The sequence below is a fragment of the Macaca mulatta genome, chromosome 1 (genome assembly GCF_049350105.2).
Source record: "Macaca mulatta isolate MMU2019108-1 chromosome 1, T2T-MMU8v2.0, whole genome shotgun sequence".
NCBI classification, from domain to species: Eukaryota; Metazoa; Chordata; class Mammalia; order Primates; family Cercopithecidae; genus Macaca; species Macaca mulatta.
The window spans coordinates 187,827,970-187,843,205 of NC_133406.1; the positions used below are offsets into that span (position 1 = coordinate 187,827,970).

Here is a 15,236-nt window from a genome sequence, read left to right on the forward strand (position 1 = left end):
GGGTATAAAAAAGGTATTTGAAGAAATAATGGCCAAAATTTTTGCAAAATGTGATAAAAATTATAAATCCAAAGATTCAACAGAAAAAAAGTGTCCACTTAGACTTCAATAGCCAACCAAAAATTTATCATTCAAAAAATCAAAAGCAAAATAAAAAACTTTGTTAGGTAAACACCACCAGAGTGAAAAGTCATTGCCAGCACACCTATAGGACAATAAATGTAAAAAAAGAATAGAACGAGAAATGTGAGTAAATATGAAAGATAAATTTCTCTTTTTCTTTTTTTTTTTTTTTGAGATGGAGTCTTGCTCTGTCGCTTAGGCTGGAGTGCAATGGCAGGATCTTGGCTCACTGCAACCTCCACCTCCTGGATTCAAGTGATTCTCCAGCCTCAGCCTCCGAGTAGCTGGGATTACAGGCAGCCACCACCATGACCGGCTAATTTTTATATTTTTAGTAGAGATGGGGTTTCGCCATGTTGGCCAGGCTGGTCTCGAACTCCTGACCTCAGGTGATCTGCCCACCTTGGCCTCCCAAAGTGTTGGGATTACAGGCGTGAGCCACCGTGCCCAGCCAATTTCTCATTTTTAAATTGAGGATTGATGAGCACTCCTGCTTCTGGCCATGGTGGAGTAAAAACAGTCAGATTTAAACATCTGCCTGAAACAACTGAAAAATCCAAATAAACATGAAAAAACAATCTCAAGATACTGGCCACAAGCAATAAAGGACACTGACTCTTAGTGTCCTTTACTAGATGGAAAACAAAATGAGCTACTGCCTTGAAAAAGTTTCCAGGCGGTAGCACAGGGATACAGACCTGAAAGAGAGCTCAGTAGACTGAACAGAGTAGGAGATGAGGTGAACAGTCCACAGAAACGAAGGTAACTCACAGGACAGAACACCAGGGAGAAGAGAACTTGCAAACAAAGCGAGTCCAGCGATCTGCAGAGTCCCACTCCATTCAGCAGAGTAATGATAACAAAATGAACACAAGGAAGATACCTGAGGGCAGGAAAAGAACCATCTAAAGAGTTAGAGAAAAGTGCGTAGTGCTCACAGAGGGCTGCTTGTTCTCATCACCCAGCATAGAAAAACCTTTCATTCACAAGGCACTGGGTAGAGTCCTCAGGAATGTCTTGTTGCAGTAGTAGAGAATAATTAGCCCTAGCCTGACCACTGCTCTGGAACCTCCTAATAAATCATAAAAAGCAAGACCCACAGTGATCAAAATGTTTAAAAGTAAGTTAACTGCATCCCAGAACAAAGTTCAAGAATATTCATAGAAAAACAAAAATATTCAGCAACCAAGAAGGTAAAATTCACAAAGTCTGGCATTCAATCAAAAACTACCAAGCAGGATGGGAGAAAATATTTGCAAGTCATATATCTGGTAAGGGATTAATATCCAGAATATATAGAGAACTCTTAAAATACAACAACAAAAAACAACCCAATTTAAAAATAGACAAAGGAATTGAATAGATATTTCTCCGAAGAAGATATACAAATGGCCTATAAACCCATAAAAATATACTCAACACCACTTATCATTAGAGAAATGCAAATAAAAACTACAAGATACTATCTCACACCCATTAGAATGGCTACTATTAAAAAAAAAAACAGAAAATAACAAGCGGTGAGAGTGTGGAGAAATTGGAACCCTTGGACACTATTGGTGGGAATGCAAAACGGTACAGCTGCTGTGGAAAACAGTATGGTAGTTCTTCAAAATTTAAAAATAGAATTATCACATGATACAGTAATTCTATTTCTGGAACTATACCCCACAAAATTCAAAGTAGAGTCTTAAAGAGATATTTGTGACTGGGCACGGTGACTCATACTTGTAATCCCAGCACTTTGGGAGGCCGAGGCAGGCGAATCGCCTGAGGGGAGTTCGAGACCAGCCTGACCAACAGGGAGAAAACCCGTCTCTACTAAAAATACAAAATTAGCCAGGCATGGTGGCGCGTGCCTATAATCCCAGCTACTCAGGAAGGTTGAGGCAGAAGAATTGCTTGAACCCGGGAGGTGGAGGTTGTCGTGAGATATCTGTACACTCATCTTCATAGAAGCATTATTCACAATAGCAAAACCATGGAAGCAACCCGAGTATCCAACAAATGGATGGATAAGGAAAATGTGGTCTATATATACAATGAAAATTTTTTTTTCTTTTTTTGAGATGGAGTCTCGCTCTCACCCAGGCTGGAGCGCAGTGGCACAATCTCGGCTCACTGCAAGCTCTGCCTCCTGGGTTCACGCCATTCTCCTGCCTCAGCCTCCCGAGTAGCTGGGACCACAGGCGCCCGCCACCATGCCCGGCTAATTTTTTGTATTTTTAGTAGAGATGGGGTTTCACTGTGTTAGCCAGGATGGTCTCGATCTTCTGACCTCGTGATCCACCCACCTCGGCCTCCCAAAGTGCTGGGATTACAGGCGTGAGCCACCGCGCCCGGCCTATATATACAATGAAATTCTGACATACACTACAACATGGATGAACCATGAGGACAATACTGTAAGTGAAGTAAGCTAGTTACACGACAAATACTGTATGATTCCACTTACATGAAGTAGTTAAGGAGTTAAAATCATAGAGACAGAAAACAGAATGGTGGTTATGAGGGGCTGCAGAGAGTGGGGGAATGGAATAGTATTGTTTAATGGTTACAGACTTTCAGTTTTACAAGATGAAAACAGTTACAGAGATAAGTGGTAGTGATGGTTCTACAACATTATGAACATATTTATTACCACTGAACAATACACTTAAAAATGGTTAAGACGGTAAATTTTACGTTGTTTACCACAATTTAAAAAATAATAATTTTTTTAAAAAGTAAATTAAAACCTAAGCATGCCAAGTTTCATGAAAACGCGACTTATAATGAGGAGAAGAATCACTCGAAATTGACCCTGAACTGACATAGATACTAAGTAAAACTAGCCAATTAGGATAAAGAGTTATTAAAATTTTATTTCATATATTCAAAAAGTAGGAACACAGAAGATACAAAAAACACCTAAATTGAACTTGTAGGGATGAAAATGACAATGTCTAAGATGAAAAATTATACTAGATGGCATTATAGCAGATTAGATATTGCAGATGAAAAAAATTATTGAACTGAAGGCATAGCAAGGGAAACTATCCAAACTAAAACACACAGAATACAAAAGAACAAAAACATTAAAGAGCATCAGTAAGCTGTGGGACAATGTCAAGCAGCTTAATATGTGCAAATTAGAGTCTCCAAAGGACTCCAATGTGGGGAGAAGGGCTGCAAAATTTTTTTTAGGGAAATGGGCAGGTCACAGTAGCTTACTCCTATAAGCCCAGCACTTTGGGAGGGTAAGGTGGGAGAAGTGCTTGAGGCCAGGAGTTTAAGACCAGCCTGGAAAATACAGCAAGATCCCATCTGCACAAAAAAAATATTTTGAAGAAATAATGGCTAAAAACTTTCCAAACTTGATGAAAACTATAGACCTATATATCTGAGTAGCTCAATAAATCCCAAATATAAGAAACATGAAGTTAATTACATTAAGACACGTATAATCAAATATTCAAAATTGTTACTAATCTTAAATCATTTTTTTTCTTTTTTTGAGATGGAGTTTCGCTCTTGTTGCCCAGGCTGGAGTGCAATGGCACAATCTCAGCTCACTGCAACCTCCGCCTCCTGGGTTCAAGGGATTCTCCTATCTCAGCCTCCTAAGTAGCTGGGATTACAGGCATCTGCCACCATGCCCAGCTAATTTCTGTTACTTTTAGTAGAGACGGGGTTTTGCCATATTGGCCAGGCTGGTCTCAAACTCCTGACCTTAGGTGATCCACCCACCTTGGCCTCCCAAAGTGCTGGGATTACATGCGTGAGCCACCACTTCCAGCCAACTAATCTTAAATCTTAAAAGTAGCCAGAGGAAAAGAACATGTACATATGTAAGTACAAAGATAATGATGATATCAGATTTTTTATTAGAAAGAAGCAAGTCAGAAAGAAGCTAATCAGTATCTTTAAAGTAATGTCAATCTAGAATTATATACCTGATAAAAGTATCTTTCAAAAACAAAGTTAAGTAAAGATGTTTTCAGTCAGACAAAAGCTGAAGAATTCATCATCAGCAGATCCACACTGTAAGAAACATTAAAGGATGTCTTTTAGGCTGAAGAAAAATGACACCAGGCTGGACGTGGTGGTGCACACCTATGATCCCAGCACTTTGGGAGGCCAAGGTGGGTGGATCACTTGAGTTCAGGAGTTCAAGATCAGCCTGGGCAATATGGCGAAATCCCATCTCTACAAAAATTTAAACATTAGCTGGGCATGGTGGTGTGTACCTGTAGTTCCAACTACTCAGGAAGTTGAGGTGGGGTAATTGCTTTAGCCCAGGAGGTCGAGGCTGCAGTGAGCTGAGATCATGCCACTACACTCCAGCCTGGGTGACAGACTGACACCTTGTCTCGAAAAAAAAAAATTTACTCTTAGCAATTCTGAAGTGTACAATACATTATTATTAATTTAGGGATTATAGGTGTGAGCCACTGCACCCAGCCAAGAATAAATTTTAAATGCTCTCACTACAAAAACAGTAAGTATGTAAGGTGATGAGTATGTTAATTAGCTTGATTTAATCACTCCATGATGATTAAACACATACATCAAAACATTACATTGGGCCAGGACGGTGCCTCACACCTGTAATCCCAGCACTTTGGGAGGCCGAGTCAGGCAGATCACTTGAGGTCAGAAGTTCGTGAATAGTCTGGCCAACATGGTGAAACCCGGTCTCTACGAAAAAAAAAAAAAAAAAAAATGCCAGGCATGGTGGCACACATCTGTAACCCCAGCTACTCAGGAGGCTGAGGCAGGAGAAACGCTTGAACCCAGGAGGCGGAGGTTGCAGTGAGCTGAGACTGCACCACTGCCCTGCAGCCTGGGCGACAGAGCGAGACTCCGTCTCAAAAAAAAAAAATGACAGCCGGGCGCGGGGGCTCACGCTTGTAATCCCAACACTTTAGGAGGCCGAGGTGGGAGGATCATGAGGTCAGGAGATTGAGGCCATCCTGGCTAATACAGTGAAACCCCGTCTCTACTAAAAATACAAAAAACTAGCCAGGCGTGGTGGTGGGCACCTGCAGTCCCAGCTACTTGGGAGGCTGAGGCAGGAGAATGGCGTGAACCCAGGAGGCGGAGCTTGCAGTAAGCTGAGATCGCACCACTGCACTCCAGCCTAGGCGACAGAGTGAGACCCCGTCACAAGAAAAAAAAAAAAATTGTACTCCACATACACAATTATTATTTTTTATTATTTAAAAAAAATAAAAAATCACAGGACATGTAAATGATCCAAATACCCCGAATAAAAAACAGCTATTTTCGAACTAGATAAAAAAGCAGTATGCAAGGTATATGCTATCTACAAGAAATACATTTTAAATATAAAGACAAATATAGGGTAAAAGTAAAAGGATAAAACAAGAAATACTATGCTAACACTAGACAAAAGAAAGTACAGATGGCTATATCAGTACCAAAGCAGACTTCAAAGTAGAGGATATTACCAGGGGTAAAGAAAGTCATTTGGTAATGTTAAAGGAGTCCATTAATCAGGAGGACATAATTCTAAATGTTTATACATCTAATAATAGAGTTTCAAAATACATGAAGAAAAAGCTGATAGAACTGTAAGGAGAAACATACATCTACAATTATAGTCAGAGATTTCAAAACTCCTTTGTCAATAATTGATAGAATGGGTAAAATTAGAAAATTAGTAAGGATGTGGTAGAGTTGTACAGTGTCAACTGTGACACTGTATAATCTAATTATTAATTAGTGTTAATTAATCAAGCTAATTAACAATCAGTGACCTGATTGTCATTTATAGAACACTATACCCAATAATAAGACCATACCCATTCCTCTCAAGTGTATATGGAATATTTACCAAAATAGACCATATCCTTGGCCATACACAAGTCTGAATAAATTCAGAAGGACTCTAACCAAAGCATATTCTCTCACCATAAAGAATTAAATTAGAATAAATATCTCAAATTATTGAAACAATTTAATCACAAGGTAATAGAGAAAAATATGGAAGGAAACATATAAAGTTATATTAACATTAATAACTTTACGGAGATAAAAATGATGAAAGGTTGGAGACAGAGCCTTAAGGATGTTAAATACATTTTTGCACTGTTTCACTAGTTATAACAAACATGTATTCCTTTTGAAATTTAAAAATAGTATAGGTTTTTTTTGTTGTTTTTTTTTGAGATGGAATCTTTTTTTGTTGCTGTTGTTGTTTCAGGTTTTTTTGAGACAGAGTCTTGCTCTGTTGCCCAGGCTTGAGGTGCAGTGGCGCAATCTCGGCTCACTGCAGCCTCTGCCTCCTAGGTTCAAGCAATTCTCCTGCTTCAGCTTTCTGAGTAGTTGGGACAGGCATGTGCCACTACGCCTGGCTAATTTTTGTATTTTCAGTGGAAACGGGATTTCACCATGTTGGTTAGGCTGGTCTTGAACTCCTGACCACCTGTGATCCACCCACCTCAGCCTCCCTAAGTGCTGCGATTACAGGCGTGAGCTACTGCACCCGACCCACAAATACTTAAAATAAATTCCACCTTTCCATTTCAGGTGACCGGAGCCAACTTCTCTATCAAATAATCATATTAACCCTGAATAAAACAATCAAATGCTGTTATTTATTTAATAATTCCTCTATTGCTGGACATTTAGGTTGTTTTCCATTTTCTACCTTATATAATGAAGGCTACAACGAACAGATAGGTCCTCCTTAAATGGCAGTCCTCAGCTTTCCTAAAAATCCATCTCCTCACTGCTTGCATGTGGAAAACAAGCTCCAATTTACATTTTTTAACTCACTAATCTATGCCTTCCATAATCTAATTCATTGAGAGCAGATATCTGCTTTTGTGTGCTCGCTTGGCAGCATACATACTAAAATTGGAACGGTACAGTGAACATTAGCATGGCCCCTGTGCAGGGATACATGTAAATTTGTGAAGTGCTCCATTTTTTTTTTTTTTTTTTTTTTTTTTTTTTGAGACAGAGTTTCACTCTTGTTGCCCAGGCTGGAATGCAATGGCGCGATCTTGCCTCACAGCAACCTCCACCTTCTGGGTTCAAGTGATTCTCCTGCCTTAGCCTCTCGAACAGCTGGGATTACAGATATGCACCTCTATACCTGGCTAATTTTGTATTTTTAGTAGCAACAAGATTTCTTCATTTGGTCACACTGGTCTCGAACTCCCGACCTCAGGTGATCCACCACCTCAGCCTCCCAAAGTGCTGGGATTACAGGCGTGAGCCACTGCACCTGACCAGTATTTTTTTTTAAAATAAAAAAGAAAATAAAATGGCTTTTGCCACATAGGCACTTTGCCTGTTGCAGCAATTTAAGCTGACAAAACATTTGATCTTTTACCTTTGTCTGAAAATCCTAGAGGGCTTACTTTAATCTATATGCAACATATTAAGACATATGTGATTTGTAAGCAGGTTTTTTTTTTTTTTTTGAGACAGTCTTGCTCTGTTGCCCAGACTGGAGTGCAATGGTACAATCTTGGCACACAGCAATCTCCGCCTCCCAGGTTCAAGTGATTCGCGTGCCTCAGCCTCCTGAGTAGCTGGGATTATAGCTGTGCACCAGCATATCTGGCTAACTTTTGTATTTTTAATAGACATGGGGTTTCACTATGTTGGGCAGGCTGGTCTCAAACTCCTGACCTCAGGGGATCCACCTGCCTCACCCTCCCAAAGTGCTGGGATTACAGGCATGAGCCACCGTGCCTGGCCTTCGTAAGCAGTCTTTAAGTAGTAATCATTAACTATCAAACACAGAATCTAAGAACACTTGTCAAAGGTTAATGACTTTTATTTTTAAGAGACCGGGTCTCACTCTACCACCCAAGCTGGTGTGCAGTGGGATGAGCATAGCTCACTGCAGCCCTCAAACTCCTAGGCTCAAGCGATCCTCCTGCTTGAGCTTCCCCACTAGCTGGGACTATAGGTGCATGTTACCATGTTCAGCTAATTTTCTTATTTTATTTTTTGTAGAGATCGGGTTGTGCTTCGTTGCCCAGGCTGGTCTCAAACTCCTAGGCTCAAGCAATTCTCTTACCTCATCCTTCCAAAGTGTTGGGATTAGAGGCATGAGTCACTGTGTCCAGCCTGATAACATTTTTTAATGAGATCTGTTTTTCTAATTATAAAAGTGAAACACGAGGCCAAGTGTGGTGGCTCATGCCTGTAATCCCAGCACTTTGGGAGGTCGAGGCAGGAAGACTGCTTCAGTCCAGGAATTTGAGACCAGCCTGGGCAACATGGCAAGACTGCAAATCTACAAAAATAAATAAATAAATAAGCTGGGCATCTGGAGGCTAAGGTGAGAAAACCGCTTGAGCCTGGCAGGTCGAGGCTGCAGTGAGCCATGATTGTACCACTGCACTCCACATGGACAACAGAGTGACAGACTCTATCTCAAAAATAAACAAAAAAAAAGTAAAACATGCTCAGTGTAAAACTTTGTACAATACCAAAAAATATAAAGAAGCATACACGTATAATATTTTTCTTTTTACTGTGGCAAAAATCTTTGTGTGTGTGTGTATACATATGTGTGTGTGTATATATATATATATAAATTAAAAAGTGTGGTTTTGCTTTTTTTTTTTTTTTGAGATGGAATTTCGCTCTTATTGCCCAGACTGGAGTGTAATGGTGTGGTCTTGGCTCACTGCAACCTCAACCTCCCAGATTCAAGCAGTTCTCCTGCCTCAGCCTCCCAAGTAGCTGGGATTACAGGCACCTGCCCCCACGCCCGGCTAATTTTTGTGTTTTTAGTAGAGACGGGGATTCACCATGTTGGCCAGCCTGTTCACGAACTCCTGACCTCAGGTGATCTGCCCACCTAGGCCTCTCAAATTTGTGGGGTTTTTTTTTTGAGACAGAGTCTTGCTCTGTTGCCCAGGCTGGAGTGCAGTGGTGTGATCTCGGCTCACTGCAAGCTCTGCCTCCTGGGTTCAAGCAATTCTCCTGCCTCAGCCTCCAGAGTAGCTGGGACTACAGGTGCGTGCCACCACGTCCCGCTAATTTTTTGTATTTTTAGTAGAGACGGGGTTTCACTGTGTTAGCCAGGATGGTCTTGATCTCCTGACCTCATGATATATTTTTAGTCTTTTTAAATTTAGTAATATTTATTTTCCAATGTCATTGTTTACAAGTATCATAGCAGCAACTTACTTTCTTTCTCTCTCTCTCTTTCTTTTTTTGTTCATTCACCTAGAAATTGTCAAAAATTGCCACTGCTGACCAGGCAGCTCATGCCTACATTCCCACCACTATGGGAGGCCAAGGTAGGAGGAGGACTGGTTGAGCTCAGGAGTTTGAGACCAGCCTGGGCAACATGGCAAAACCCCACCTTTACAAAAAGTACAAAAATTAGCTGGGCATTGTGGCACACGCCCATGGTCCCACCTACTAGGGAGACTGAGTTGGGGGAACTGCTTGAGCTCAGCAGGTTGAGGCTGCAGTGAGCTGTGATCACACCACGGCACTCCAGCCTGGGCAACAAAGTGAGACCCTGTCTCAAAAGAAAAAAAAAGAAAGAAAGAAAGAAAGAAATTGCCATTGAAGACCATATTTCAAGTCATCATGGCGAGGTATTGGGAATAGTTCTCAGCAATGACTGTGCCTTGGATAGACCTCATTGGCTATGATACTGCCACTGCAGAGCTGCAACTTTCAATGTGTTACTTCAGACAGAAAATAAATACAGCTTGGAACTTAGCAGGAAGTGCGTATATCTTACCAAAAGTCCTAGAACTTTCTGCTGAATGGATGACTCAGTTGGGAAAGACTGTAAAAAGAAAGAGAAACTTATAATTACCTAAAGAACCAAATATAAAATAAATGCTAAAGTAAATAAATTAATAAATATCAAAACTGTAAGCTAAATTCCCATCCTAACCTCTAGAACCCTCATGAAGAGCTCTAACCCTTGGTTTTCAATAAAGTGTCTACAAGTGGTCGGGGATTCATCTGTGAGGTTCCAAAGTGCGCTCAAAGTAAATTTCAACGTAGTGTCCACTGAATTTTGATTGGTTTTCTGCTTCACTATTTGAAGAAGTTGCTGAAAAAAAAAAAAACACAGAATTAAGTTTTCATTTTTGGACTATTACAATTTGTGGTTATTAATAACCACAAGTCCATGAGGATTAGTTTCATGGCTTAAAGCATTTCCTATAAAGGTACTTATAACAAACAGCCCCTTAGACTGAACTTTTCTTTTCTTTTTTTTTTTTTTTTTTTTGAGACGGAGTCTCGCTCTGTCACCCAGGCTGGAGTGTAGTGGCCGGATCTCAGCTCACTGCAAGCTCTGCCTCCCGGGTTCACGCCATTCTCCTGCCTCAGCCTCTTGAGTAGCTGGGACTACAGGCGCCCGCCACCTCGCCCGGCTAGTTTTTTTGTATTTTTTAGTAGAGACGGGGTTTCACCGTGTTAGCCAGGATGGTCTCAATCTCCTGACCTAGTGATCCACCCGTCTCGGCCTCCCAAAGTGCTGGGATTACAGGCTTGAGCCACCGCGCCCGGCCTAGACTGAACTTTTCTTCAAGAAAAAAGTATAATATTTTCATAAATACTTCTACATTATTCTGGTCATACCTACAATGTAATCACCCATAAATAACACTTACAGGCAAAATGATTAAAACTTGGATCAACTATCTTACTCATTCAGTCACAGCATATACTTATTTTAGATTCTAGAATTAAAAAGGCAAAGGAAGAGAAGGGCAAATGAAGCTAACACTTACGAAGGATTAGCAAATTATATTCCATATTGTAGTACTGTTATTCCCATTTTCTAGGAAAGTTGAGTCTGAGAAATATTAACTAATTTGTTCAGTCAATTTAGTCAGAGAAAGTAAGAATAGGAAGACCTAAACTATTCAACTCTAAGTTTTCCTTAAGAAGCAAAAGAAAGGAAAAACTACATACAATGAAAAGAGAATTAAAGTCTATATTGACTATAAATAAGATAACAGCCCCTCCCTCCTCAGCCTATGCTGCAGTGCCTGTCTTGCTTTTTATTTTTCCCCCCTTCCCCTTCCCTTTTTATTTCCTTTTCCCCTTCCTCCCTTTCAAAAAACAAGATAATAGCTTTGAAATTCCAAGTGTAAATTAGTTCTATCACAGCTTTACCCTAAAAAATTTATGTTTGAAAAGTAAATGGTTTTAAAACTACATAAGGCATCCATAATTCAATTTTTAGATTATACTTTTGGAGGTAAAAAAGGAAGCTCTGCTAAAACAGATATAAGAAAACATTAATGAACATAATACTAGAGGCTATACACAATTCAGAAAAAAAATCTGAAGAAACACAAACACGTAGGTACAGTTAGGTAAGTTAATAGCATAGTAGCTAAGAGTGTGGCACTAGAAGAAATCTACCTGAGCTTAAATCTCTGCATCTGACTAACTGCACAACTTCATTTACCAGTTTAATTCTTTGTTTCCTCATCTGTAGATTGCAGGTGGTAATTAAGAGCAGGGGAGAAAAATCTGGTTATAATAATCATCACTATTATTACTGATTCCTTTTTTTGTTGTTTGTTTTGGGACAGAGTCTTGCTCTTTTGCCCAGGCTGGAGCAAAGTGGCGCAATCTCAGCTCACTGCAACCTCCGCCCCCTGGGTTCAAGTGATTCTCCTGCCTCAGCCTCCCAAGTAGCTGGGATTATAGGCACATGCCACCACACTGGCTACTTTTTGTATTTTTAGTAGAGATGGGGTTCCACCATGTTGGCCACACTGGTCTCGAACTCCTGATCTCAGATAATCCACCCAACTCAGCCTCCCAAAGTGCTAGGATTACAGGTATGAGCCACCGTGCCCAGCCTGCTAATTCCTTCTTTAAGCTTGATTTCCTCCCAAAGCATGGATACATTTCCTTTAAAATCTTTGAAGATACCAAAATTACTGAGAAACATATATAGCAATAAGAGGCCATTTTTTAAAACTGTCACCTCTGAAAATAGTAAAATAAACAAAATGAGCATCTTTTTCTACTTATCTAATGTATATTATATTTAGTACTAGGTACTTAGCATATACTACCTTAATTAACCATTTTTCTTTTTTTTTTTTCTTTCTTTTTTGACATGGGATCCCACTCTATTACTCAGGCTGGAGTACAGTGACACAATTATAGTTCACTGCAGACTCGAACTCCCAAGCTCAAGCAATCCTCTTGCTTCAACCTCCTGAGTAGCTGAGACTACAGGTGCATGCCACCATGCCCGGCTAATTTTTTTTTTTTTTTTTTTGGTTAGAGCCAGAATCTTGCTATGTTGACCATGCTGGTCTCAAATTCCTGGCTTTAGGTGATCCTCCCACCTCAGCCTCCCAAAGTGCTGGGATTACAAGCATGAGCTTTTCTTCTCATTTAATTTTTGTGATAAGTGTATTAAGTATTTTTTATCACCCCAAAGAAAACTGATTTGCCCAAAATACATGGCTAGTAAGAGACAGAATTGAGAATAAATCCAGATATGTCAGCTCCAGAATTCCCACTCTTTCCATTATTCCCAAATAGCCTTCTCTTTCTTTGTAACATTATTTTGCTCTTTTTTTTTTTTTTTTTTTTGAAAGCGAGTCTCACTCTTGCCCAGGCTGGAGTGCAGTGGCCCAATCTCGGCTCACTGCAACCTCCACCTCCCAGGTTCAAGTGATTCTCCTGCCTTAGTCTCCTGAGTGGCTGGGATTATAGGCCCATGCCCAGCTAATTTTTGTATTTTTAAGTAGAGATGGGGTTTCACCATGTTGGTCAGGCTGGTCTCGAACTCCTGACCTCGTGATCCGTCCACCTAAGCCTCCCAAATTACAAGCGTGAGCCACCGCACCCAGCTATTTTTTCCATTCTTTTTTTTTTTGAGACAGAGTCTCGCTGTGTTGCCCAGGCTGGAGTGCAGTGGCACTATCTCGGCTCACTGCAAGCTCCGCCTCCCAGGTTCACGCCATTCTCCTGTCTCAGCCTCCCGAGTAGCTGGGACTACAGATGCCCGCCGCCACACCCGGCTAATTTTTTGTATTTTTAGTAGAGATGGGGTTTCACAGTGTTAGCCAGGATGGTCTCAATCTCCTGACCTCGTGATCCACCTGCCTCGGCCTCCGAAGGTGCTGGGATTACAGGTGTGAGCCACCGCGGCCGGCCTATTTTTTTCATTCTTATCTCTATTATTATACTTTTTAGATTTTGTTACAACCATATCTACATAGCTGTTTTTTTTCTATTGTACTGTTTGTTATGGGTAGAATTTATAGATATAATTCAGTGTGAATTCTAATTACATAATTATAATTCAGTGTGAATTCCCTAACATCTTGTAAGGCAGCAAGTATCATTCATTTGATATCATGGGTACTCTATACATATTTATCAAATGAATGGTTTACTTTCTCATTATATACATAATTTACAAGTCATGGAAAAAGGGAGTCTCTTATTTGACTTTTCTATGTAGTATTACTATTCAAACACCTCATGCCAGGATTTTAACAGGCATGTTTAAATATACTTTTTGCCTCTAAGTCTTCCCTAAGACATTTTTTATATCTACTCCCTTTAAAGCTTTTTAAAGTCTTATTTCCTCAACTGATTATAAGCAAGCAAAATCGTATATCAGATATTTAAATTATCTGCTTCCGCAAAGCATAAAGCACAACCTTATGTGTGTAATAGAGTCTCTACATTTTCTATATAAATAACAAAAATCACAGAGTTTTACAATTAGATAGGTGTTTTGTTTTTTTCTGGAGATAGGGTCTTGCTCTGTGACCCAGGCTGGAGTGCAGTGGCGTCATTATGGCCAACTGCAACCCTGACCACTTGGGCTCAAGCAATTCTTCCACCTTAGCCTCCTGAGTAGCTGGGACCATAGACATGTGCTACCATGCCTGGCTAATTTTTAAATTATTTGTATAGACGGGGTCTCATTATATTGCCCAGGCTGGTCTTGAACTCCTGGGCTCAAGCAATCCTCCTGCCTCGGCCTCCCAAAATGCTGGGATTACAGGCATAACCACTGTGCCTGGTCTTAGATAGGATCTTAATACTTATGTGGACCCCAATGGTTCAAGTAATTTTCCCAAATTCGCAAAGTGAGTTTACAAGCTAGATCCTAGGTCATCTGACTCCTAGTTCAGGGTTTTTTCCATTTCTGTTAAGGAGTAAAGCTGCATATATGAAAATAAATAAATACACTTCTTTAGAAGTATCCAAAAAAATTTTTTTTTTGTTTTGTTTTGAGAAAGGGTCTCACTCTGTCACCCAGGCTGGAGTGCAGTGACACGATCACGGCTCACTGCAGCCTTGACCTCTTGGACTCAAGGGATCCTCCCACCTCAGCCTCTGGAGTAGCTGGAACCACAGGCATGCACCACAATGTCCAACTTTTTTTTTTTTTTGGTAGAGAAGGGGTCCCATTCTATTGCCCAGACTGTTCTTAAACTCCTGGCCTCAAGTGACCCCCTCCTGCCTTGGCCTCCCAAACTGCTGGGATTACAGGTGTGAGTCACCACATGCCTGGTCACAGAAAGTTTTTATTAAAATATAAAATGTCGGCTGGGCGCGATGGCTCACGTCTGTAATCCCAGCACTTTGGGAGGCTGAGGCGGGTGGATCACGAAGTCAGGAGATCGAGACCATCCTGGCTAACATGGTGAAACCCCGTCTCTACTAAAAATACAAAAAAAAAAAAAAAAAATTAGCCGGTCGTGGTGGCAGGCGCCTGTAGTCCCAGCTACTCAGGAGGCTGAGGCAGGAGAATGGCATGAACCCAGGAGGCAGAGCTTGCAGTGAGCCGAGATCGCACCACTGCACCCCAGCCTGGATGACAGTGCGAGACTCCATCTCAAAAAAAAAAAAAAAAAAATATATATATATATATATATATAATGTCAGAAAATATATAATACTGCCTGAAAATAATAAACATTAATATCTAGTAGCCTGCATGAAGGAGATTATAGACTTACCCTGACAATGAAGAGCTCAGTACCAAGCTGTGCAGTTTGTTCTGTAGAAAGCTGCAAGCAAGTAAAAAACAAATTCAATGTCCAAGAACTCACTAATGTGAGTTTAATATCATTCACTGTACCTGACTCCAAAAGTCAGACTAAAATCTCTGA

At 40.5% G+C, this 15,236-nt stretch overlaps 1 protein-coding gene, 1 long non-coding RNA gene, 1 other non-coding gene and 1 pseudogene across 10 annotated transcripts in view; 1 reads left to right on the forward strand and 3 right to left on the reverse strand.

The window, feature by feature from the left end:
• ZYG11B (zyg-11 family member B, cell cycle regulator) overlaps positions 1 to 15,236 on the reverse strand; it is a 98,683-nt gene that overhangs the window by 12,026 nt on the left and 71,421 nt on the right. For 5 of the 8 annotated variants that reach the window (XR_013401869.1, XM_028833745.2, XM_077956553.1 and 2 more), the window contains 3 exons: positions 15,084 to 15,134; positions 10,013 to 10,174; positions 9,854 to 9,901 (listed from right to left, as the gene is read on the reverse strand). Coding sequence is in view for 5 of the 8 variants with exons in the window: in XM_028833745.2 (XP_028689578.1) it covers positions 9,854 to 9,901; positions 10,013 to 10,174; positions 15,084 to 15,134 (261 nt within the window). In the remaining 3 variants the exon portion in view is untranslated. Of the gene's footprint in view, positions 1 to 2,983; positions 3,406 to 7,593; positions 7,752 to 9,439; positions 9,902 to 10,012; positions 10,175 to 15,083; positions 15,135 to 15,236 lie in introns of those variants that run through there. The other 3 variants (XR_013401870.1, XR_013401871.1, XM_077956561.1) reach the window with 3 other exon arrangements.
• Positions 275 to 4,829, reverse strand: LOC144333351 (uncharacterized). Its single transcript, XR_013401936.1, has 2 exons — positions 4,440 to 4,829; positions 275 to 352 (listed from the first exon to the last, which is right to left on the reverse strand). It is a non-coding gene; the product is annotated as an uncharacterized LOC144333351 (long non-coding RNA).
• Positions 6,959 to 7,063, forward strand: LOC114674927 (U6 spliceosomal RNA). Its single transcript, XR_003726024.1, has one exon. It is a non-coding gene; the product is annotated as a U6 spliceosomal RNA (small nuclear RNA).
• On the reverse strand, positions 9,629 to 9,779 carry LOC114674756 (U4 spliceosomal RNA; annotated as a pseudogene).